The 26,596-nt window shown below is 41.9% G+C and overlaps 1 protein-coding gene across 1 annotated transcript in view; it reads right to left on the minus strand.

Moving 5' to 3' along the window:
* SVOPL (SVOP like) overlaps positions 1 to 25,215 on the minus strand; it is a 72,400-nt gene extending 47,185 nt beyond the window's left edge. Inside the window, exons 1-8 of the mRNA XM_044920014.1 lie at positions 25,134 to 25,215; positions 24,859 to 24,950; positions 21,761 to 21,859; positions 16,885 to 16,956; positions 15,206 to 15,330; positions 11,766 to 11,829; positions 9,218 to 9,343; positions 6,510 to 6,638 (exon numbers count right to left, since the gene is read on the minus strand). Coding sequence (XP_044775949.1) covers positions 6,510 to 6,638; positions 9,218 to 9,343; positions 11,766 to 11,829; positions 15,206 to 15,330; positions 16,885 to 16,956; positions 21,761 to 21,859; positions 24,859 to 24,950; positions 25,134 to 25,215 — 789 coding nt within the window. The remainder of the gene's footprint in view (positions 1 to 6,509; positions 6,639 to 9,217; positions 9,344 to 11,765; positions 11,830 to 15,205; positions 15,331 to 16,884; positions 16,957 to 21,760; positions 21,860 to 24,858; positions 24,951 to 25,133) is intronic.
* Positions 25,216 to 26,596: the final 1,381 nt, after the last annotated feature.

A 26,596-nucleotide genomic window follows, 5' to 3' on the forward strand; every position in this document is an offset into this window, starting at 1 on the left:
CATGTCCAACATCCTTGTATTCTGTCAATCCTCCTCTTATCAAAATCTTCACTTAGCCATGGATCCAAGGATACAAAGGCTGATTGATAAAGATCATAGAAGACCTTAAATGCCAGGATGAGGATTCTGGGCTTCACCTATAGTCAGGGATTGAGAGGGGCAGGGGCAGGGAGGCACTGAAGGCTCCTGAACAGAAGGGGTGGTATTGGTGTTTGAAGAATACTTGTCTGACAGTGTTGGGCTGGATGACATTACAGCATGGGGCTGGACTGGGACTGGATGGAAAAGCCAACTGTTGTAGAGGCACCAGCGGGATTGGCAGCCGATCAGGCTTGGTGGTGCAGAGGTTTGCAATGTCTCAAAGGGGATGCCACAGTGAGATGAGCATTAATGAACACCTGTTTCAGGCTGCAGCATGAAATAAGCCAGACACAGTACTGTATAATTCCCCTTATATGAAATAGAGAATAGGCAAACTCATAGGAACAGAAAGTAGAAGTTACCAGGGATTGGGGGTGGGTAGGAGTGTGGAGTTATGGCCTAACAGAGTGTCCGTTCAGGATGATGACAAAATTATGAATGTATTTGATGCCACTGAATTGTACACTTCAAAATGATGACACAAACAAATGGAAAGACATCCCATGCTCATGAATTAGGAGAACAAATATTGTTAAAATGTCTATATCACCCAAAGAAATCTACAGATTTAATATAATCCCTATCAAATATCAACAGCATTTTTCAAAAAACTAGACAAATAATCTTAAAATTTGTGTGGAATAACTGAAGATCCTAAATAGCCAAAGCAATCTTGAAAGAAGAAAAGCAAAGCTGGAGGCATCACAATTCTGGACTTCAAGCTATATTACAAAGCTGTAATGATCAAGACAGTATGGTACTGGCACAAAAAAAGACACATAGATCAATGGAACAGAATAGGATACCCAGAAATAAACTCCCAATTATATGGCCAATTAATCTTTGACAAAGGAAGCAAGACTATGCAATGGGAAAAAGTCTCTCAATAAATGGTGTTGGGAAAAATGAACAGCTACATGCAAAAGAATGAAACTGGACCACTTTCTTACACCATACACAAAAATGAGCTCAAAATGGATTAAAGACCTAAATATGAGATAGGAAACCATAAATCCTAGAAAAGAGGACAGGCAGTAATTTCTCTGACATCGGCCATAGCAACATTTTTCTAGATATGTCTTCTAAGACAAGGGAAACAAAAGCAAAAATAAACTACTGGGACTGCATCAAAATAAAAAACTTCTACACAGCAAAGAAAACAACAAAACTAAAAGACAACCTACTGAATGAGGGAAGATATTTGCAAATGACATATTCAATGAGGGGTTAGTATCCAAAATACATAAAGCACTTATACAACTCAACACCAAAACACCCCAATAATCCAATTTAAAAATGGGCAGAAGACATGAACAGACATTTCTCCAAAGATGACATTCAGATGGCCAACAGATACATGAAAAAATGCTCAACATCACTCATCATCAGGGAAATGTGAATCAAAACCCCAATGAGCTATATCCTCACAACTGTCAGAATAACTAAAATAAAAAATACAAAAAACAACAAGTGTTGGTGAGGATGTGGAGAAAAAGGAACCTTCCTGTACTGTTGATGGGAATGTAAACTGGTGCAGCACTGTGGAAAACAGTATGGAGGGTCCTCAAAAAATTAAAAATAGAACTACTGTATGATCCAGCAATCGCACTACTAGGTATTTAGCCAAAGAATATGAAAATACTAACTTGAAAAGATATATGCACCCCTGTGTTTATTGCAACATTATTTACAAAAGCCAAATTATGGAAGCAACCCAAGTATCCAGAGATGAATGGATAAAGAAGAGGTGGTGTAAATATATGGTAGAATATTACTCAGCCATAAAAAAGAGTGAAATCTTGCCATTTGCAATGACATGGATAGATCTAGAGGGTATAATGCTAAGTGAAAAAGTCAGTCAGAAAAAGACAAATACCATATGACTTCACTCAAATGTGGCATTTAAGAAATAAAACAAAGGAACAAAGAAAAAAGAGATAAATTAAAAAACAGACTCTTAACTATAGAGAACAAACTGATGGTTACCAGAGGGAAGATGGGGGGTAGGGGGATGGGTGAAATAGGTGAAGGAAATTAAGAGTACACTTATCATGATGAGAAATGAGTAATGTATAAAATTGCTGAATCACTATATTGTATACCTGAAAGTACTATAACACTGTACACTAATTATACTGGAATTAAAATTTTTAAAAAGCCATGTCTGGAAAAAAAAAACCATTACAGTTGACCCTTGAACAACATGAATTTGAACCGTGCAGGTCCACTTAAATGTGGATTTTTTTATATATAAATACAGTACAGTACTGTAAATATGTTTTCTCTTCCTTATGATTTTCTTAACATTTTTTCTTTTCTCTAGGTTATTTTATCGTAAGAATACAGTATATAATACATATTACATACAAAATATATGTTTTGTTTTGTTTTGTTTTGTTCTGAGAGAGAGAGTGGGGGAGAGGGGCAGAGGGAGAGGGAGAGAGAATCTTAAGCAGGCTCCATGCCAAGCATGGAGCTCTATCTCACGACCTTGAGATCATGACCTGAGCTGAAATCAAGAGTCAGTTGCTTAACCAACTGAGCCACCCAGGTGCTGCCCATACAAAATATATGTTAACCAACTATTTATGTTATCAGGAAGGTCTCTGGTCAACAGGAGGCTATTAATGAAGTTTTTGAGGAATCAAAAGTTACCCATAGATTTTCAACTGCATGGGGAGGGGGTCAGCACCCCTAACCCCTGTGTTGTTCAAGAGTCAACTGTACTCACTTTAGAATCTTGGACTCCTTCCTTTTCTTTCCTGAGATCAGTTTCTTAATTTGACAAATGAAAGTACTATATGTTGGCTAATTGAACATAATAATAAAAAATAAATTTAAAAAATACATATAAAAAATAAAATGCAAAAAAAAAAAAGAAAGTAAAATATTTGCCTACCTCATAGGGTTTTCTCTAAGTATCAAATAAAAAATGTGCATAAAAAAATCCAACAAAAGTAGAGATAAAAAACATATAGGGAGAACTCTCCCCTCAGGAAATTCAGCCTTCCAATAAGAGTTTTTTGTCTTGGTTTTTGGGGTTTTTTTGTTTTTTTTTTTAATGTTGCTGAGGAATATAAAAAGACTTGACTAGTGGGAACATACACTTTTATCAAAATAAAAATATTTAATATTATAAAGGTATTAATTCTCTTTATGTGTTAACTAATAATTCCAACACCATCCCAATTTAACTCTCCTAGGTTTTGAGGGAAAATTAGGAGAAGATCTTAATAAAGTGACCTCAAAGTTGTTCTAGAAAAATAGTACTGAGAAAATAACTTGGAAAATTCTGAAAAAGAATTTTGACAAGGGGACTTATCCTACTAGATGTGAAAAATACTGTAATTAAAAGTGTCACATTGGACCAACAATTAACCTGTATCCTTTCTCCATCAACTTGAAATGCCCTCTTTATCATATAATAAGTCCCCATACATACTTGAATCTACAAATCTGTCATTAGAACACAATAGAGAATTCAAAAATAGACTCAAATATACAAAAGGTGGATTATTCAATAAAAATATATGAGTGCAAATGGTTAGCCATTTAGATATAACCAAGCTAGACCTGTACCATGTTTCTTATATTCAATTAAACCCAGATAGATCCAACATTTAAATGGTAAGTATGAAACCAAATTAACCCAATAGAAAGGAGGAGGATACCAGAATGTTGTTATAAAAGGTAAGCTTGAAACCACTAAAAAAGACAGTAGTAAAAATATTAATAAATCTAAATAGATACCTCTTAGAAAATAATGTCTACTTTAGGGAAACTTATGAACAACATGAAACAAAAACATAAGACAAAAATAATTTGGAAGATGAGACTGGGGCAGATCAAAATTAACATCTTCAAGGGCCTTGTATTTTTCAGACAGCAAATAAAGATACTAAGTAACATAGATACTGTGGGTACACATTTTCAATATTTAAGGGCTATAATATATTCTTATATTATATAATAATAATAATAGTAAATATAACAAAAGAAATAGAGTGCACAAATTCCTAGCCAGTAGAAGGAAGCACAGGAGGGAGAAAAGCAAACTGAATCACTCTAATAAAAGGTAGGAAAGGAGAAAATGAAAGACATGGTTAAGAGGAAATATAAAATAAAATGGCAGAAGTCCAAATATGTGAGTAATCACAATACATATAAATGGATCAAATTCATTACTAAAAGACACAGAATACCAGATTGAGTGAAAAAAATAAAGATCAGCTTTATATACACACAAGAAATAATTTTAAAGCAAAGCAACACAGGAAAGTTAAAAATAAAGGTCTGGAAAAAAGATACATCAGGAAAAATGCTAACCTAAGGTAGTTTCGATATATTAATATGAGAGAAAATAAAATTTAAGGCCAAAACCAGTATAAAATAACAACATAATAAGGTTAATCCATGAGACTAAGCCAATCATATGTTAGGAAGCAACAAGATACCCTGAAAATATATGAAGTAAACTGTCAGGACTATAAGGAGAAAGGAACAAAGCCATCATCTTATTGAAAAACCATTAGCTCAGCCAGGCAAAATCTAGCAAAAGTGTCAGATATTTATATGGCACAATTAACAGTATATAACAAAATATATATATTCAATGAGAACACATGCTCTTTTTAAGCACACATGGAACATCAATTAAAAGTCACTATGTAGAGAACAACAGAAAAATCTCCAATATTCCAAATAATTGATAACATCCTCTGACCAAAAGGCAATTAAATTAGAAACAAACAAAATAAAAAAGCGGGAGTTAATGGATAACTCACTGGTTAAAGAGAAACTCAGAACAGTTACAAAATAGAAATAAAAATAAAATTACTCTGTAACAAAACTTCCTAAATGCAGCTAAATACTTAATTAAAAATCAAAAAGACTGACCGTAAATGAGCTAAGTACTAAACTCAAGAAGCTAGAAAAACATAAAAAGCTAAAGGAGAAAACAAAGAGCAGAAATGAACAAGACCACAAAAAAAAGGTCAATAAAGAGAACAGCAACAAAAAACCCTTGTTCTTTGAAGTTAATACACAAACCTCTAGTAAGAGGACCATGAAAAAAGAGAGAAGGCACAAATATATGGCATTAAAATGAATGATGGGACACATGCAGCAGATTTTTGAAACTCCTAAGAGGATACTGGGAACAGTTTTATATCAACAAATTTGAAAACCTAGATGAGCTGGACAATTTTCTAAAATATATACACTACCAGAATTGACTCAGTCAAAAGTCTTAAACAAAAGTAGACTCTAAACTTTACATAAATTAAATCATAGTTTTAAAAACTCCTCCATGTAACACCCCATTGTTATCTCCCAGTGCTCCCCTCAAAATACATATTAGGCATAAATGACATTAGAGGCGAGTTTCACCAAGCATTCCAAAACCATATTCCAACCATAACCAAGAGGTGAATTTCTATCTTACATAAAGTGTTGCCAAGTTGGCAGGACAGGTGAGGAAGGTACCACTGGTACCTATGATTGACCTGCCTACAGGTGGGTGGTCAGGGCTGGTGTGAGAAATGATTTCAGACTGACATTAAGAGTCCTGGAACCAGTAGAATGTAAATGCCAAGTTTTGTTTTAAGAAATCATTTAGGGACACCTGGGTGGCTCAGTCGTTAAGCGTCTGCCTTTGGTTCAGGTCATGATCCCAGAATTCTGGGATTGAGTCCCACATCGGGTTCCTTGCTCAGTGGGGAGCCTCCTTCCCCTCCTGCTCCCCCTGCTTGTGCTCTCTCTCTCTCTGACAAATAAATAAATAAAATCTTTTTAAAAAATTTTTTTAAGATTATATGTATTTATTGGAGAGAGAGAGCACAAGCGGGGGAGAGGGGGAAGGACAGAAGGAGAGGGAGAAGCAGACTCCCCGCTAAGCAGGAAGCCTGATGTGGGGCTTGATCCCAGGACCCTGGGATCATGACCTGAGCTGAAGGCAGACGCTTAACAACTGAGCCACCCAGGCGCCCCTAAAATCTTTTTTTAAAAAAGAAATCATTTAATGAGGTTTATAGTTTGATATCACTTATCATTTACATCATTTATAAGGCCAGGACAAAAAAATAAAATTATAAAACAATCTCTCACCTATAAACAAAGATGCCAAGTCATGTGACTAGCTCTGCAAGGTAGAGGTTATTATTCCCATTTCATAAATGAGGAAAGCGAAGGTAGATAACTTGCTAGGGCCACCTGGCTCTCCACGGAGCTGGATTTAGTCCCAGTCTGCTCTGCTTTTATTCCTCAACCCTCTAGGGCAAGGCTAGAGAGTGAAGGTCCCTTCCCCTCTACCCTTCTAGGACTGAGCAGATTTCTGGTGGGAGGAGAAGACCTCCCTGCTGGGAACTTACCAGGATGGGTTCCACCAGCTTCCCCTCCGGCATGACTGAGCGGTTCATCCTGGCGATGCGCTGCAGGGTGGCGAGGGCAGCCTGAGTGTTCCCAGTGGAGACATTGAAGCGAGCGGACTCGGGAATAAACTGGGCACAGAAGGAAAGAGCATCAGAGTTCAACTGCTATGGACCCCAGGGGTTCCACAGTGACTCTTGTATAGTCACATGCCCCAGTTTCCAGGGATGGAGGAGCAGCAAGCATAAAGCCACACAATATGGCAGGCATCTTCGGCATTCCAAGTTGATCTGGAACAAATAGGGGGATATCCTCCCTACTATAGTCCCATCTTGATGACATCAGGCTGATACAGAACCCAATCTACTTGTTAACACAAGGAAATGCTTACATCCACTTGGTAAACAGCTGCCCCAGGGTCCCTCTACCGTGCTGTCACCCCAGGCTCTCCCCAGGAACCCTGCGATCTCCCACATTCAACAGCCCACAGCATGAATACAGCAGGGACTCTGGCACCCACAGGGGTAAGAATCACTCCTGACTTATCAGACAGACCCTCAACCCACTGATCATTGACTGCCATACTCAGAAAACATGACAGGCTGGGGCGCCCAGGTGTCTCAGTCAGTTAAGCGACTGACTTTGGCTCAGGTCAAGATCTTGGGGTCCTGGGATCGGGCCCCATGTCAGGCTCCCCACTCAGCGGGGTCTGTTTGTCCCTCTCCCTCTGCCCCTCTCCCTGCTCATGCTCTCACACTCTCTCAAATAAATAAATATAAATACATACATACATACATAACAAGACAGGCCTCCGTGGAGGCGGGGACCTTGAGAGTCACCTTGAACCACTCCCTGCCCTTCATGCCTCACAACCGATCAAGGGGGGCTGGTTCTTTCTCAGAAAAGCATCTCACCCAGCAGCACCCTGCTCCCCATCCCATGACCAGCAGGCAGGGCAGGTCCTCCTCATCTCCTACTAGGATGAGTCCAACTGCTTTCCTGGCGTTTTCGTGTTCCCTCCCACCCAGGCGCCATGCAGCCGTGAACCAGCTTCCCAGCACACAACCCCTTCCATGCCACCAGCACCCCTTGCCTTGAAGGCCCTCATAATCTGGACACAGGCCTGTCCTTGCACCCCGCCTCCCACCAGCACCCTTCATTCCTGCCTACCTGCTCTCCCCGAAACATATTCTGCATTCACACCTTCGTGACTGGGCTGATGCCTCAGCTCTGCCCAAATGCCCTTGCCCCACTCACCGGCCCTCCTGATGCAGGCTGTTCCAGCCCTCAAGGCCAAATTCAACAGCACCACCTCACTGGAACAATCCGCTCTCTCCCCTGAGCACCCACAGAACGAAAGCTGTGACAGTGCTGACTGAGTCCCGCTGGTACGATCACCCTTTGCATTCGTTATCTATCTCTCGCTGACTGGCTGGTGCTCTTGATAGTAAGAACTGTATCCTATGCATACTTATAGCCTTGGAACCTAATGCTGAGCCTAGTGTATACTCGGTGTGAGTGTGATCAATCCAAAGACAAGACCAAGATTCCAAATAATTCTTAAAAAGGTAATAACATAACTGCATAGCTAATGCACATTGAACACTGTTCATGTTCCAGGCTCGGGAAGAGAGTCTTAACGCATTACCTTGTTTAATCCTCTCCAATGCACGGGGAGATACGCCCTATTCATGAGGTGGGACAACTTGCCCAGGATGGTGGGGCCAGGACAGTCTGTTTCTGACTATACCAACCAAGGCAGGCAGGCTGCTCACGGGAAGCCCTGGGTCCACTAAGCCCCTGGGCCCAGGCACCTGCCGCTCTGTGTGGGATGCCAAGCAACTGTTCACTGCAGAGAAGACATGGACCAATGGGCTCATCCAGGAAAAAAAAAAGGACAGGGCTCTGGGATCAGGTGTCAGCAGAAAGAGTTGAAGGTAACAGTACTGTGTCATTCAAAGAAGGAAAGCTCGGATTGGGCTAATTTTCTTAACTGTTTGGAGGGATATCATGTAGAAGATAGACCTCTGGATTTTCAGAGAGAAGTACTAAGACCGCAGGTAAATTCATAAGGAGGCAGGGTCCCCTCACGTTCAGAAAGAACTTCCTAAGAACTAGGGCTGCCTGCAGAGGAACATATTGATGTCATCTATAAAGTCTCGAGTCTGAAAGTGCCCAAAGCTGGGAGTGTTCTGGCCGTGACAGGATGTGTGCTTGTGGTTGGGGTATGAAATAAATGCCCTCCAAGGACCCCTGCGAAATCTGAAATTCTTTGATTCCATAGTGTTAGGTAACACAAACACACACACACACACACACACAACACATTGTGTTGTGAACTGAACTGCCAGCCCCATCTTTGAACAATGAGCATAATTCTACCAGAACCTAAGGAAGGATGATTCTGCAGATTAGAGGGAGAGCAGAAGGACAAACCAGCTGGTCTATAGTGGCCTGAGAATGTGTACCTGGCATCCGACTCCAAGCACTAAAGGTTAGAGAAGGGTCAGCCCAAATAGGGTGCAGCTGTCAGACAAAACATCCAGCAATAAATGATCAGAAGGCAGGCTAACGGAGGGGAGGGATGAAGCAGATTGAGACAGTCTTGAGTGAAGGAAAGAGGCAGATGTAAGGCTGATACTTGTGGGGTGAAAGGGCCCCTGGGCCAGCTGGAGGGGAGGACCAGAGGGAGCCCCATGAGTGCCCTCACCTTGAAGGCCAAGATGAGGATGATGCCAGGAATGGAGGCGATGCGGATGAGCCACCGCCACCCAATGGTGGGGATGACCACAGAGGCCAGGCCGATGATAAGCAGGGAGCCAGCCAGCCAGAAAACCTGGGGAGAGAATGGGAGGTTGAAATTCCTCCTATCAGGGCACCTGGCTGGCTCGTCAGTGGAGCTTGTGACTCTTAATCTGGGGTTGTAAGTTTGAGCCCCATGTTGGTTATAGTAATTACTTGAAAATAAAATCTTTACAATTCCTCCTATCAAGTGTGCTCAACCCTGCCTCTCTCGGGAGCATTTCAGTATAAGAGGGTGAGATGGAAGAGGGTCCTCCAGGACCTGGATGAACAGAGAACATTGCTTCACTTCTCCGTGGCTCAGTTTGCGTGTCTATAAATGGAAGGCTCAACTAGACAGGGGGTCAGTGCTATCACCAAAGTTTTAAAAATCGGAGATACTGACATTTTTCCCCGTTGAATAAATAATAGATTTACTGGTTAATAACTCAAAAGGCACAAAGGAAAATGCTGAAAATATTCTCTTCCTCTCCTACTTCCCATCCAGTTCTCTTTTTAGAAGGAACCAATATTACTAATTTCTTGTGTCCTTCCAAAGCTGTTCTATGCATATACAGCTAATAAGGATGTATCCTGTTCTCTTTTTTCACAAATGGTATCATAGTATAAGCATTGCTTTTTGTACTGAAAAATGTATCCTGAGGATCATTTTATATCGACAAACAACATGGCAGCCCATTATGGCCAGGCCCCATGGGTTTGGGAATTAGAATGATTCCAAGTGTTAGCCTGAGCATTCTCTCCCCACTGGAAGATGGAGAGTAAATGACAGTTCCATTCCACCTCACAGAGATGGAGAGAAGACAATAGAATAAAAGACCCTTCGTGGGAGACTAATTAAGGGGTGACTAAGGGGTAACTATTTTATCACTAAAGAATTCTATTACAAAAACTGAACAGGATTATTTCAGAAAGTGCTAAGGACTATGAAAAAAAAGAGTAATGTCGTGGGGAGTGATCAGGGATGCACTTTCTGAAGAAGCAACAAATAGGAAGACTAGCAGTAAGCCATTGTGATAGACCAGATAGGGGGTCTATCACAGTGACAGGGGATAGGTCACTGACAAGGATTTTCGTAGGGAAATGGCAAAAAATTTAAAAACTGATAATTTGGCACAGATATTAGAGGTAAAAGTGACAGGGTTTCCTAATGGACACTGCAACTGGGGGCCCATCAATAAGGGATGAATCAGTAGGACTTGGTGAAGGCTTGAATGGGGGTGAGGGCACAGGAGGGGCCTGGCATGGCTCTTAAGTTTGTGGCCCATACAATGTTTATTACTAGTTGAGAGTGGAAACATGGAAATAAGACATTTCAGGGGAAGATGAACAGATGAATTCTATCCATGTGATATTTGTGAAGCGATAGTCAAGTGACTCTCCAGTAGTCTATTGGCTACCTGCATCTGAAACTCAGGGAGATGCTTTTGGTTGTAGACAAAGATATTCGGGTTTACAGATATAGGTAGCTAAAACCATTGGTATTAATTAGATGACCCAAGGAGAGGAGGAAAATAAGACTAGCAAGGAGAAGACATGACCTGGAAGCGTGCCATGGAATGAGTGGCAGGTGGAAAAGAAAATATCCACAGATGAGCCTGAGCAGGACCACACCCATGAAATACTGTTAAGGATAAAATCCAAATGCTAAGTATTAAAAGTGTATGCATCTATCTTAACACAGATCAGAAGAAAGCTGGGAGAAATGTAAAGAGTTAGCATGCAGTGTTTGTTACGTTCTTCATCATTTTTTGTTGCCTACATTGAGCATTAGAAAAATTTAAAATAAATTTTAGAATATTCTCCTACGGCTTTACTTACTGTCAAATATATGTTTCAGTGAGAAGAGCCTTCTCTTTCCTGGGCCCCTGAAAGTCAGGGCTTTTGGACAATGATAGCATCAGAGATGCTACAAGGGCACCTAGATTGATCGACATAGCTTCTGATGCAAAACCTCTCCTCAGCGGCCAGTGGGGCCTGGGGAGAGCTTGGGAGCATCCCAATCTCCTCACCTGGATAAATGGCTCAGCTGGACAAGGCACTTAGTCCCTGCAGGCATGGGCCAGTTATGGCCTCAAAGATACCAGTTACCCTAGAGGGGAGATGGGCTGCCCTAAAAAGGGGTAGTAGCTGTGTCCCCCTACTGAAGACTCAGTGGGAAGACAAAGCCCATCCCAGATACATTCCTGGGCTTCCATCATTCCACTGAGACCAGCCATTGGAATGTTTCCCGGAAGGGGCTACTGTGTTCTAAATGCTACTGTTGGGTGAGAAAAAGTCCTGGCTGAGGACATCTTGAAATGGGACCCCCAGGCATCCAACCTTCCCAGTGCTCTTTAGTTAACACCAAGAAAAAGGCAGTGTGCTCATCAGACAATCAACCAGCTAGAAGCAAAACCCTGTGCATCATATCCTCTAGGATCAGTAGACCGGGTAGGATTTCTATTTTATCTTACCTGAGACAAGGGGAGCATGTAGCCTCGATATTTTGTAGGCAAAAATTCAGTCTTTATGATTAGCCTAAACAGGAAGGGAGGGGGAAGAGAATAATTTTGTTTTTATCAAAGCAAATAACTTTAAAAAATCATAACTTTTCTTGTCATAGAGATGAAGAATGAAAAAACATAGACTTCATCATTGTGAAAAATATATATACTGTTCTCAGCAGCCAGCTCCTGCTAGTATTTGGTCTTTGACTCCCGTTTCTGACACAGAACACCTAGAATCCTTGGACCTCCCTGGTCCAAAGGAACATCATTTGTTCTAATGAGGTGGCTCTTGGTGAACGCCTGGATGGGGCCTGGTCTGAAAAGACCAAGTCATGATTAGAATCATGGAACATCCAGCCCTAACCCCCATCCCCTGGGGAGAGGAGAGGGGTTGGCATATGAGTTGCTGCCTATATGCCTCATGCCTACGTGATGAGGCCTCCCTAAAAATCGCTAACATCCAAGGTTTGGCAAGCTTCCAGGCTGGCGAACACATCTATATGCTGGGAGGGTGGTACCACCAACTCCGCAGGGACAGAAGCTCCTGCTCTCAGGACCCTTCCAGACCTTGCCCTCTGTAGAGCTCTTCATCTGGCCATTCATCTGTTTCCCCTAAAATATCCTTTGTAGGGGCACCTGGGTGGCTCCGTCGGTTAGGCATCTGCCTTCGGCTCAGGTCATGATCCCGGGGTCCTGGGATCGAGTCCCATATCAGGCTCCCTGCTCGGCGGGGAGACTGCTTCTCCCTCTGCTTGCTGTTCCCCCTGCTTGTGCTCTCTCTCTCTGACAAATAAATAAATAAATCTTTAAAAAAATAAATAAATAAAACATCCTTTGTAATACATCTGCAATAGTAGGGAGACTGTTTGCCTGGGTCCTGTGAGCTGCTCTGGCAATTTATTGAGCCCCCAGAGGGATCTGTGGCAACTGGATAACCTGGGGACCTACTGCTTGCGATTGGTGTCTGAGGTGGGCGATAGCCTCGTGTGACTGAGCCCTAAACCTGTGGGGTCTGAGCAAACTCCTGGTTAGGGTCAGAATTGAACTAAACTGTAGAATACCCAGCTGGTGCTAGAGAATTGGCCGGTGTGTAAATAACCCACACATTTAGTGTCAGGAGTGAAGATTTATTGGGTCGCCTGGGTGGCTCAGTCGGTTAAGCAGCTGACTCTTGATTTCAGCTCAGGTCTTGATCTCAGGGTCGTGAGATCAAACCCAGCATTGGGCTCCAAGGGGAGCCTGCTTAAGATTCTCCCTCTCCCTCTGCCTCCTCCCACCACCCCCTGCTTGCATGTGCTTTCTCGCTCTTAAAAAAAAAAAAAAAAGTGAAGATTTGTCACAAGTACTGAGTGTGAGTGTGTAAAGGAAAACAGAAGTTTTGGGGGCCTGGGTAGCTCAGTCGGTTAAGCGACTGCCTTTGGCTCAGGTCACGATCCTGGAGTCCCGGGATCGAGTCCCGCGTCGGGCTCCCTGCTCAGCGGGAAGCCTGCCTCTCCCTCTGACCTTCCCCCCTTCTCACGCCCTCACTCTCTCAAATAAATAAATAAAATCTTTAAAAAAGAAAACAGAAGTTTTTCCTAACAATTACATTTTGCTGTATAATTGTGAACAGCTAATATCCACGTAAGAAAACAAAAAGAAATTTGCAACTGCTCTGTTTACATGTTTCTTCCCAAAGTTATTTTCAACCTTCTACCATTTAAGAGAGATGAGCCTTATTTTTTTCCCCCCAAAATTGGCAAAATGTTTTTGCCAAGCCTGATTCCCCTTTCTTTTTTTTTTTTAAGATTTTATTTATTTATTTGAGAGAGAGAGAATGAGAGAGAGCACATGAGAAGGGGGAGGGTCAGAGGGAGAAGCAGACTCCCTGCGGAGCAGGGAGCCTGATGCAGGACTCGATCCAGGGACTCCAGGATCATGACCTGAGCCGAAGGCAGTCGCTTAACCAACTGAGCCACCCAGGCGCCCCTGATTCCCCTTTCTAAAACATACTTGGGAAATTAAAATACGCCTGAAAGAAAGTAAATAGCTAGCCACAGTGAATGGTGACAGTCAAAGCACAGGTTTCTAATTAATTTTGTGAAGAGACAAATAAATAGCATCATACTCCCTTCAGTTTTCTAATTGCCCTTCCCTGTTGCAATTATTAACCAGGGTTTGGGCTTTCTTAACATATTTATTAGGCTGGTTCCCCGAGGGATGTTGTAAATGTCAAGCTTACTTCTACTCCTGTAGGGCTCCACAGCTCAGAGCGGGGCTTAATTTATGCCCCAGGGAGGAACAGTCTTTCTGCAACACATTAAGGTAATAATTGGGTGCTTTGACATGATAATACATTCTAAGGGTAACCTGCTCCAAGGCACCCCGGAGACAGTAGCCTGAGGGGCTCATGAATTCAAGGGAGGCTCCGGAGTTGCTGAACCTTAGCGCAACTCTCCAGGCGCAAGAAGACACTGCGCCCTTATCCCAGGGCAGAGAAGGACAAGCAACCACCGTCTCTCGCAGCGGTCTCCCCCTGCTTTGCAAATGCACTTAGACACAGTTTTGAGTCACAGGGCAGTGGCATTTCAAAATGGTTACTCCTTGGGCACCAGGATGGCTCAGTCAGTTCAAGGTCATGTGTCCTGGGATCAAGTTCCGCATCGGGCTCCCTCCTCGGCAGGGAGTCGGCTTCTCCCTCGCCCTCAGCCCCTCCCCCCTGCTCGTGCTTGCTCTCTTGTTCTCTCTCTCTCAAATAAATAAATAAAATCTTTAAAAATAAATAAAATGGTTACCCCTCAATGTTAAAGGTGCTTCTGATCAAACTAAACTTTTCCAACAAATTCTCCAGCAATGAATAGACTGTGTTACCTACCTCATACAGCAATTTCGCTTAGTGTTTAGTCTAACAAAATAAAGAGCAGCCTTAGGGACAAAAAAGTTTGAACACATTCACTGCTAGTACACTCTGCTAGCCTCACCATCAAACATTCTTTTTTTTTTTTTTTTTTAATTTTTTTTTTTTTAAGATTTTATTTATTTGCGAGAGAGACAATGAGAGACGGAGAGCATGAGAGGGAGGAAGGTCAGAGGGAGAAGCAGACTCCCTGCCGAGCAGGGAGCTCGATGCGGGACTCGATCCCGGGACTCCAGGATCATGACCTGAGCCGAAGGCAGTCGCTTAACCAACTGAGCCACCCAGGCGCCCCTCCATCAAACATTCTGATGAGCAAATAGCTCCTAGTGGAATTCGCAGCCATCACTTCAAGAAAAATTAAAAAATAAATAAAAAGCTAAAAAATAATTAGCACAAGTGAAGTCTTATACATTTACAACTTGTTGATGCAATTGGCCCATGAGCCACAGCGTATGTGTAAGTATCTGGTGGTGTATGCATCTCTCAAGCGTCCGCTAGGTGAAGTCTTTACCCTTGTGCATGGCCAGACACACCACAGCCCACCATTGTCCGCAGGAAGACAAACCAGATGTAAGACGGAGAGAAAGAGGTCAGCAAGGAGAAGTAGGCTCCCCACAGGAACGAGATGAGCAAAATCTGAAGCAACAAAAGGAGACTTATTAATGGGACCTGCCTCAATGGAAGAAGTTAATGGGAGAAAATGTAACTTCTGAAGGTGATTTTTAATTTCCATCCAGATGTTTGCTTCTCAGAGAAGCTAATTCTACAGGGAGCTCACTGATCTCTCACAATCGTCAAATAACACGATCTATGCCATTGTATTGCCTGAAAGTCCAGACATTCCAAATTTAGACCATTCTTCAAAACTGCCAGACTGCATCCACCCTAACAGGTGACCGGAGCCCAAACTTGTAAATCAGGATGCAAAAACCTGCCCTCATTAGGAGCACAGGGAAGTGTTGTCTTGGAATGGGATGAGGAGAAAATTTAAGGTATTTGCATTTTCCCTAATCATAAGAATAATACAAATTCACAGAAGAGAATATGGAAGAAAAAGAGAAAAACAAAAATATTTAAATCTTGCTTGACTTCCCAACCCCTCAAAAAAGACACGTTAACATGTTTTTATCCTATTTTCCCTGTTTGAAAGGGAAAACGTATTTTTAATGGCTGCAAAATATTCCAGTGGAAAAATGTACTATAATGCATGTAATATCATGCATAACCCCTTCCCTGTGGTTGAATGCTGAGGTTTTCTCATGGTTACAGTTAGCTGTGACAATGTCTGCACAGAAATCTCTGTGGTTCTCTGATGATCTAATTGGGCTAGATTTCTGGAAAGAAAATGGTCAGACTAGAATGCGTATTCTCAAGGTTCTTGGATCATCCTGCCAAACCGATGGTCAGAAAAACTATACCAATATGAAGTCTGTACACTTGCAACTTTCTCTAAAAAAAAAGAAAAAATCCTTATGGATTTGATACCCCAAAAATCATACCTTCTAATATGTTTCCTTTTGATTACTCCCACAATCAAATGTTTTCCAAGATATATTGACCATGTTTTTTTTTTGTAAAATGTCTTCTTGTGCTTTTTACATTTTTTTTGACATACTTGTGTTTTCAGATTAATTTATGAATGTCTATGATATTTACTTCGTGTACTTCAAAACATACAGCCAATTCTGTAATTATTTTCCTTTGGTGCTTGTCCCCCTGTGCTTATGCTTAGAGTGGCCTTCCCTACCAGAAACCAGACGAGGGGGAAAAAAAGAGAGAGAGAGAGACAGAGACCCAGGTTTCTAATCAGAAGACATAGGTTTAGATCTTACTGTCTAACCTTAGTTGATATGTGACCTTGAGCAAGTGGCTGAGTTTCAAAGCTACACCCAAGTTAACTGTGTGAAGCTGCTTATGTTTCTATGTGTCCTCCTCTACGTTCTCATATTTTCTGACTGTGCACACCCATCAATTCCATTCCTGGATGACGGGGACCTAGTATGAGGACAGGTACCCCAGGAAAAGATGAGAAAGCAAGAAGACAAGCCTGGAATTCCGGCACGTGGTGTCAGAGAAGGACATTTCCGCCCATTCTATCTTGGTTATAGACAAAGAAATGTCCATTAAAGAGAAGCAGGGGTGACATCATCACAAAAGAAAATTCCAAATCATTCTTCAAGGCCAACCTACCTTCCAGCGGCCATATCTGTCAGCAAGTAGGCCAAAGAGGATGCTGAATATCATGTAGCCAAAAAACACCATCTGGAGGTGGAGTGAGAAAAAATGATCCGGTAGGCAGGCTTTCTAGAATATGCTGATTAGCTGCATTTCCCATTCATTCATCTTCATGAAAAGTTGACTGGAAATGTGCAAGGGGTGGAAGCTTCACAAAGCTCCCCTGCCTCTGGTTCCCATGTTCAGGGCTTCAGAGGCTGATGCTTCCCATCGGGTCACCCCACACATAGAGAGGCTGCCGCCAGGTGGAAACAAGGGTCAGAGGAACAGGTAGTTTATCTCCCTCTGATCCAAGATGATGGCCCTGGCCTCATTCTACTCAGATGTATAATTGTGCTTTTCCATTTTAAGAATTAAAAAAGAAAAACCACCTCTATTCATTCATGACCTGCCTGATCCCACACACAAGTTGAGACTTCTAGAAGCAATTTTCCTTTATGTTTTTACAGGTAAACACAAACTAAATAAACACCCAAGCCAGGCCCCCATACAGAAACACTCTTCAAAACTAATATAAATCTGTTTCTTTTCCATCCTTGTTCTCACAATAGCTTATCCTACACTGATAAAATTCAAGAACCTGGGTGTGATACCAGCATTTTAACTCAGTCTGAGCTGTGATCTGATGTCTATGCCTTTAGGCTACTTATTTTTCTTCTTTCAAGCAGTTCCAAGCTTCACTTGCTTTCCTTTCTAGTAAGATCTCTGACTGACTCTAGAGTAATCAAAGGAAAGGTGTTAGCTTGCATTTCTAAGACTTTTTCAGTAAGAGAACTGTTTCTCTCTGCTGCCTGCTTTGCTTTCTCTTTTTTTTTCCCCTTCCTTACTCTTCATAAGAAGACTCAAACGCATTTCTTCCACAGGGAACTATAAGAAGAAAAAAAATATCTATTCTTGAACAACAAAGCCATGCTATCCTCTACCTTGTGCTTTCTAGGATAGAAGGGGAGGGGGAAGAAGCCAGTGTTTTCTAAATGCCAGTCTTGGGACAGACGCTGCCCTATCATGAAATCTAATCAGTCCTGAGAAAAAAACGTTGAAAATAAGGTCAATGTGATATGTTTTGAATAAATCTAAATTTATTAAATATTAAGGGCTCTTTTTATTCTGGAATAATTTTCTTTCTGATTATTGATATGAATGTGCCCTTCTCTTTTTTTTTTTTTAAGATGATGGTAGTCAATGGCAAGATTTTTTACCTCTTTCTCATCTCCTAATAGGCTTAATTATCAAATATGTATATTTTTAATGTCAACCCTATGTCAGCAGCTCAATTAAAAAAAAAAAATCATATCAGGGTGCCTGGACGGCTCAGTGGATTAAGTGTCTACCTGCCACTCAGGTCATGATCCTAAGGTCCTGGGATCAAGTCCTGCATCGGGCTCCCTGCCCCACAGGGAGTCTGCTTCTCCCTCTGACCCTCCACCCCCGGTCCCCACTTGTGCTCTCTCTCTCTCTCAAATGAATAAATAAACATCTTTAAAAAAATTAAGAAGTCATATCAATTGGGGAATCTCAAAATTTGGGTGCCCCTGAAATTAAGCAATTTCTATTATGAAATTATCAAATTCCCTCCAAGAAGGAAGAAGTAAACTAATTTTTTTTTTTCTTTTTGACCAGACTTGAATAAAAGGAAGCAATCACAGACTGCCCAGGGCAGGGAGGAAAGTGGCTCTTTGGATTTAAAACACTTTTGTTTATTGCAATGCTATGTTGGGTTAATAGACTTAATTGCCCCTGGATTAAGCTTAATTAAATGATTAATAAAGGTGAAGCAAAGAGTCAAATAAGATCAAATTTAAAGTTTACTCTCTTCTCGCCCATAAGTGGCAGATTTTTTTTTCTTTCTTGTTTTCTTTCCATTCAGTGTAAAGACATGACTTTCCTAAGGCTGAGCTGTTTATTATCAAGCCCGTCTGGAGCACAAACCTTGACTCAATGCCTACGTGAACCCCGAAACTTGTGAATGCTAGTCCTGTTTGGGAAATCACACAGAGGTGAAGACATAAACTCTCTCTCTCTCTGTCTCTCCCCCTCCCTTTGGAGGGTCTGCTTTTTCTTTTTTTCTTTTCTTTTTTTTTTTTTAAGATTTTATTTATTTATTTGACAGAGAGAGACACAGTGAGATAGGGAACACAAGCAGGGAGAGTGGAAGAGGGAGAAGCAGGCTTTCCGCTGAGCAGGGAGCCCGATGCGGGGCTTGATCCCAGGACTCTGGGATCATGACCTGAGCCAAAGGCAGACACTTAATGACTGAGCCACCCAGGCGCCCTGGGTCTGCTTTTTCTGCAGGTACTTATTTTGAGCATAAATATTACTCTTCTATTTCTGTTTTATGCACCACATGAAGTTTTGTTTCTTCAGCGCCAGCTCTTAGTTACAAAACGTGAAGGACTGTAATTCATCCACAGTCCTCAAGGTTAACATCTGCTCGGGCCAGGTTGTCCTGAAGATGGCAGGTGGAACCGGGCTCGGGGAATGGGGAGCCTGGGAGTTGGTCAAAATGTGGCCTCTTGGCTGAATCAGTCCGAGCCCCTCCCGTTGGCAAGGCCGTGGCCAGTGAGCCCAGGGCGCGGTTGCCAAAGCCGGATGGGACTCACAGCCAGGGTGACAGCCACAAAAAGACAGTAGCCAGCCAGGAACTCAGAGCAAGACATGGGCACATCTGGGGTGACTTGAATTCCCTAGAGAAAAGTCTCCTGAGCCGTGAACCACCTGACAAGGAAGTCGTGTTACAGGTGACATCAGGGAGGTGCCACCAAGAACAACATAAATGCAACCGATGAAGTGTCACTTGTAAATATAGAAAGTGTATCATATAATATAGTTTCATGGGAGCGACGGATGCAAACACCACAGCTAGGTGCCCCAACATCCTCAGGAACAGAGACGTGCATATTCACAAGCCCGCTGGGGTGTGGTGCAACGATAATTACACAGAACCTTACAGCGGTCACTCTAAAGGCACAGAGTTGACAAGGAATGCTTTCCAAACTGCAACTGCATTTTGTATGTAGAAGAAAATGAAAAATGGCCGGGTCACTTCATTGCAAGCCCAGGTAAGGTCTTTAGCTATTTTTATTTATACCCCTTCCCTCTTCTAAAAGCATTAGAACTTTTTTTAAAAAGGAACAAGTGCAACAGAATTAGTAAAGGGATTTTAAAGAGAGAAATGGATGTCAGAAAATAAGCAGATTTGTACATTTGCTGCTGGGATTGAGTCCAAAACCGGGCTCCACGTTTCCTGGCCTCCACGACACAGAGGGAAACACAACTGGGCGGATAACATACGTTATCTGAGAGGAGAACTCAGATCGGTTCCTTAGGGGAGGAGGAGGTTCCTGGTTCCCAACACAGATAAGAATTCCCAGGTCAAGTTTGGTTAAGGCAGTGAGTGAGAGCTGGGGACACCCCTTCCTCTCTGCCCATAACCCCCAGAAGCCTAGGAGGCTGGGGAAAACTTCCAGCATGCTCCACGGCCAGTTTCAGACCATAACTCTCACTCTCTTATAAAGCCTTACTGTCTTTCAAGGCTTCCGCCAACTGACTCTGCATCCTTCACCCAGCTGCGCCTCCCTGCCTCCTGACACTCTCCTCTCAGTGAGGATGTTGGCACCTGTCTCATTGTATTTCTATTTAGTCCTGCCCTCATGAAAACCAGCTTCAATACCCAAGTAAATCAATTCTCCACTCCACACCTTCCATTTCTTTCACCTCCTCAGCTGATGTGACCTCTTAAATACTTCCAGAACACACTGCCTCGCCTCCATGCACTCTGCCACTTTACTACTGCTCACGTATCCACCTTCCAACCTCATCTCCTCAGGGCGCTTGGAAAGCTGACCACATCTCTCCTTAAGGCCCCTTCATGGCTCCCTGTCATCCACAGTGTAGACTCCAACATTTGTAGGCATGAAGAGCCTCTTTTAAGACTTTTTTTAAAAAAAAAGATTTACCAGAGCTCCGCATGATAGGAAGTGTACTTTAATATCCATTTAACGAGAAATACATAATGACTATGACGTCAATGATGTGTTTAGGTGAAATTGATCTTTGTTACGTAAAAGAGTAATTTGGAAAAACTGTCATATAGATCTGTGCCAACTATATTGTGCTTGGGGGACTTGCGCATGTTGATCGAAGTTGGGGTGCAGGGGCCCACAGTGGTCTCCAGAATGGAGTCCATGCATGGACTCCAAGATGCTTCTGATGCCCACCTGTCTCTGCAGCCTTGTCTCCCATTGTTCCCTCTTCCTGACTTTCTATTCAAGCAACATGGGGCTGCTTGTACTCCTGCCAACACACATGCGTGCACACAAAGCCTGCTGGCAATTCATGGGTACTTAATAAACACCTTTTGAAAGAATGCTGTAGAATATCCTTAATTCCACTCTGTAGCAAAACTTGATGTGCACTTCATAAGGCTATTCACAACGATCTTCGAGAAAAGTTGAACGCATACCACAATACAATTCCGTGAGCCTGATTTGGTGATTCCGTAAGTCACTATGGTCCAACTAATTTGCAGTCTGACTCAAACCATAACTAATCCATGACTTAAGGGCTACTCTCTCTGACTTGCATCTGTCTCTTCTAGCCTCTTGCTAGGGGCCAGAAAAGAAGCAGTTCAAGGTTGTGCTCCTTACAGGAAAAGAGAAAAAAAAGAGAAAGACCCCAAATGGTAGTTTGGGCCTGTAAACCCATGAGCTTTGGAAGCCAACACACCAAGCAGTGAGGTAGCCTTTGGCTCTTAGCCTTGTGGGATGGAGGAAGGGGAGCAGAAGCCCTGGTTCTCAGTTGGTTCATTCAAAGCACCGAAGCAGGCACTCACCGTGGTCACTAAAGCCACCTGCCAATTCTCCAGCTGCCATTCACAGCGGATGACAGGAGACACGACTGCTATTAACATGATCTCCATGGCCTCGACAACCTTAAAGAAGGAGGGAAAACACCACGTCTTAGTGTTGGTTTCTCATCAATTCTTCCCATGTGTGCCTGTCCAACATCCTTCTAATCCTAATCTCCTCCTTCCCCTCCGCATTGAGGGAGCACCTACAGTGTACCCACTCAACACTGCTAGTTGGGTAATGAAGTATAGTAGAACTTTGGCTTTCATGGATATAATGTTTATGGTTCGAATAATTTGAGAGGACTCCCACAGAATTATGACATATATTTATTTGCGATGTTGCTGATCCATGTATTTGCACTATAGTACTATGAGGGTGTTATGTGTGTGTGTGTGTTGGGGGAGTCACTTAGGTAGTAGATGACCTGACTAACTACCAGCATCCACATCAACCTGGCTCTGTGGCTTCATACTCATCATTGCGAAGGTCTCAGGGCATAGCCTTTCCAAATGGATTTGTGAAATAGTCTCTGATCTCAAGAAGCTGAGCTGGAAGGCAAGCTTCATGAAAACCAGAAGAGAGTAAAGCAGCAAGTACAAAACAATGAGTTCATCACTATGAACTATGCTCCCAAATACTTCTTTCAATAAGAAGTTTGAATATCATCCTCTGTCTGTATCTTGCAATCCATTGTAGGGTGAGTTTATCTCCCAGGGAAAGGAAGATGTAGATGCTAGAAAAGAATTGATATTTGTGTGGATTATGTATTATATGGGAAGAGAGGAGAAAACTAGTAACACAAAATTAGACACAAGATTTACCAGAGCTCCGCATGATAGGAAGTGTACTTTAATATCCATTTAACGAGAATATTTTGTGCATAAGAATCATATGGGACACCTGTTGTCATTACAGATTCCCAGAACCTTTAGGAGACACTATTTATAATATAAATATTATATTTATAACTCAAAGGTCTGGGATGAATAAAGTATAGTGGTGTTAGCTACTATATGGGAATTGGAAAGATATCATAAAGTTTGTCTCTTCTTGGAAAGTACTTTACTCATGTTTAGAGTTCAGATAGCTGGTGTAATTTTAGCCCAAAAAGTAAAATGAATAAGAGACAGCATGACAACCTCAGAAGGATGTTTGATTCATTAAACTTATCTCTCTCAGTAATGAGGAGCAGTTGGGTCAATGTTAATCAGGACTCTACTCCTCCAAGTGGTCTTAGGAGAAAATAAGCCAATAAGGGATAAGACTCTGCCCCACTCTGATATAATAGCCTTAGGGGAGAGGGACACAGAGGAGCAGCACCGTATAAGAAGATCTTAGAAGACCTCAGAGAACACAGGATTCAGGATGCCTGGTCACAGACTGAGGCTGTGTTGCTATTGTGATGTTATTACATACACCCTGGTCACGTGAGGCCCTGAAACCCAACTATTGCTCCCACTGTCTCTGACCAAGAACCTTAAGAGACCATGGCCAGGAGGAGCCATGCCCATCACTGTCAACACACCTATTCTGATGAGAAGATCCATCCAGTGCAGTCCATCCTAAAACCAGGGAAGGGATTTGGTTACCACACCCAATTAAACAGGTGTGTGCATTTGTGTGTGTGTGTGTGTGTGTGTGTGTGTGTGTGTGTGTGTGTGTGTGAGAGAGAGAGAGAGAGACAGGGAGGAGGCAGCCTGGTAAATAGCCCTTCCTACCCGATGGGTTGGGAAGAACTGAAGCAGCTTATAAAATGCTTAAAGAAGACCAGAAGCTATTTCACAACAACATCAAGTGTAAATGTGCAATAGACATACAATCTCCATGGACATGGATGTGGATATGGACATCAGGGGTTACCTATACAAAAGCGATACCTATCCTTTGGGAAGGGGGTACACTAGCACCATATTTCTAATACAGATAATAACTAATAAAAATACACCCCCTTTGTATAGGTGGTTTGGTTGATTTGGGAAGGTAAAAAAAATTCTGCATATTCTTTTCACTTGCCAGAGGGCTATAATGGAAGAAAAGACAGGGTTCCCAACATATTTGAAGGTAAAAGATGCAGAGAGTTTAACAGTGTTTAAGCCAAGGGGACCATGTAATGAAATCATATATGTAAAACAGAAGTGGAGATGTTCTGGTTGAAAGTTATGATAAAACCCTCCCCAGTCACACCCATTTGTCCCTTGTAATATGGAACTTAACATTTTGGAGCCTAGGTGAGACATTACTTTATAGATGAAGAAATGTTCTAAATTGTATCACAGTTGGTTATTATAAAAGTAGGATCAGGATGTGTCTTTTCTCTCCATTCCTGGACTGCCTCCTGAGAACACAAGGCTTTGGAGCCCTGCATCAGAACTTGCCAAGTGCTCCCGCCAGCTCACATCACTCTTTTTCTCATACCATTTAGCTGAGGGCGAGGGTCAGGGCTCTCTATTATTTACTCACTAGTGTCCTCTTGGCTATCTTCATGTCCCGCCTTAAACCATTGTCATGTTTACCACTTCTCTCAGTTTTTCCATTCTGTCGCATTATCACTATCATATTCCTAACATATTCTCACTGCACCTATGACAAAAAGAGGAAGCAGTAGTGGTCTCTTGGGACAGTCCCACTATTGGTCAAAGCCCTGCGACTGAGCTGTCACTCTTTTTTTCTCAAAATAGCAAACCTTCATTAGTGTCTCCTAAAGGTTCTGGAAATCTGTAATGACAACAGGTGTCCCATATGATTCTTATGCACAAAATATTTGAGGACCATGTGTCTAATTTTACTTAGAGTGATACTAGTTTTCTCCTCTCTTCCCAGAGAAGGAAGAAATTTAAACCATTTTTTTAAATGAATACTGAATTCCCAGAACATAAAGACACAGATATTTATATGCTCATAACCAAATACCTGCCAAAGGTAGATGAAATTTATTTTTTAATTAACCCCCTCACAGGGTTCCTGCTCCCTTTCACTCCCCTCCCTGAATGGACATCCCAGAGCTGGAGGTCAGTGGAAGACTCTATGTGTCCAATAATGAATTCGCTTTAGAGAGTCAAATGATCTCCAGAGCACTCACCCCAGTGCTGCCCATGATCAGAAACAGGGCAATGTGGAAACGTCCAAATCCAATGGTCTCCACGGCATCTTCCACGGTGAATGTCTTTGACTCTAACAAGGAAGGGCAGAGTGAGAGGAATAGCCTCCATGGGAAGGGAATGTATGTGGACAATTGCTCACTAATAATGAAGAGAAAGATGTTGGGAAACCAATTCATTATTATAAAAAACCTAGTAAATACAGGGGGAAATTAAGAAGCAGCTTGAGGGTCTGAGGCTTCCATGATCATCTTACCTTTTGGCTGGGTCTCTGGGGTCTCCGGGCTCTGCTTCCGAAGGCTAATGATGGTGACCGGCTCCATCTGCTTGGTTGCCATCTTCTAAATGGTCCCAATTTCCCACACGGCTTCCCTGATGGAAGCGGGAGAGGGAAGAAGAAACATATATAATAGAAAGCACATTTTCCTTTAATCTTCACAGAAAATCTGTGAGGTTAGTTATCTAATTCATCACCATCTTACATATAAAGACCCTGAGACATGGAGAGGTCAAATGGCCAAATGAGACGATGGGGCCCCAGTGGCTAGTAATCAACCCTGAGTCAGGGGCCAGGTGAGCTCTGGACAATTTAGCCGATAGCATCCTCTATCTGGGAGTGAAGATGGCCTTTGCTACAGAGAAATAATCACAGTAGCCGGCGCTTTACATTCCCGTAGATCTTGGGGGGTATAGTGTGCTTTCTATGTAACATTTTCTTTTCATTCTGACAGAAACCCAGGAGCACTTCTTTTTATTGGCTCCCTCCCCCTTCTTGTATTTAGCCCAAAGAAGGATTCTTAATTCTAGAAATCAAAAGAAAAACAAAACAAAGAAAGCTGAGTATCAACTTAGTGAAGTTTTTTCCAAATGACTTGAAGACATTTAACTCTTGAGGTCATTTAACTTTATATCCCTAGAGGGATAAATAGAAATCCTAACCTATTCTCAGTAATTAGATTGTAGTATTAATATTGGTATCATTATTTTGATACTAGTACATATTGTAGGATAAAGCAAGTAGTAATTACATTAATATGATTATGAATCAAGACTTTGGGTGTAAAAGAAAAATAATACAAAAATCAGAGAAGTTATATAAAAATCTTATAATCCTAACTTTGAATTGGAGATATCACTATGAATTCACTGTGTTTTTCATATGTACATATCCTAACATTATCCACTGGAAGAGTCTGGAAAAAATGACCAATGAGCACTCCTAGAGCCCTGATTGTTTTCTTTCCTACTTCCCATTAAAAGAAACCCTGGTGCCTTAGATAAATGGCTAATTCTGGATCTGGGACAGGAAATGTGTAAATTGAGCCTGGAACATCTTGTCATACCAGATAGCAAGGAAGATATCAAACACTCCTGGGGTTGTAACAAAAGATTACAAGATTCAACTTAAAAAGGCTCCCATCGGCCAAAGATGGGATCATTTAAGCATCAAGAAGAATAATGACTGCAAAGAATTGAAACACATCAAAGATATCAAAATCCATTGTTCATAGCAATAGTGAAATGAAAATCCCACTAATCATCTTTGGAGAATACTAAGAAACCAACTCATTATTCTGAAAACTAGTAAATATCTTGTCTTTCTTGTACAAATTCTTGGTACTTCAGAGTAACTAAACAGTTGGTGAAAGAAAATTGTTTTTAATTTCAGCTAACACATGCAAGGAAAAGAAGGATGAATGGAATTAAATTATCATGACT

Source organism: Neomonachus schauinslandi, chromosome 12 (genome assembly GCF_002201575.2).
Source record: "Neomonachus schauinslandi chromosome 12, ASM220157v2, whole genome shotgun sequence".
NCBI lineage: Eukaryota > Metazoa > Chordata > Mammalia > Carnivora > Phocidae > Neomonachus > Neomonachus schauinslandi.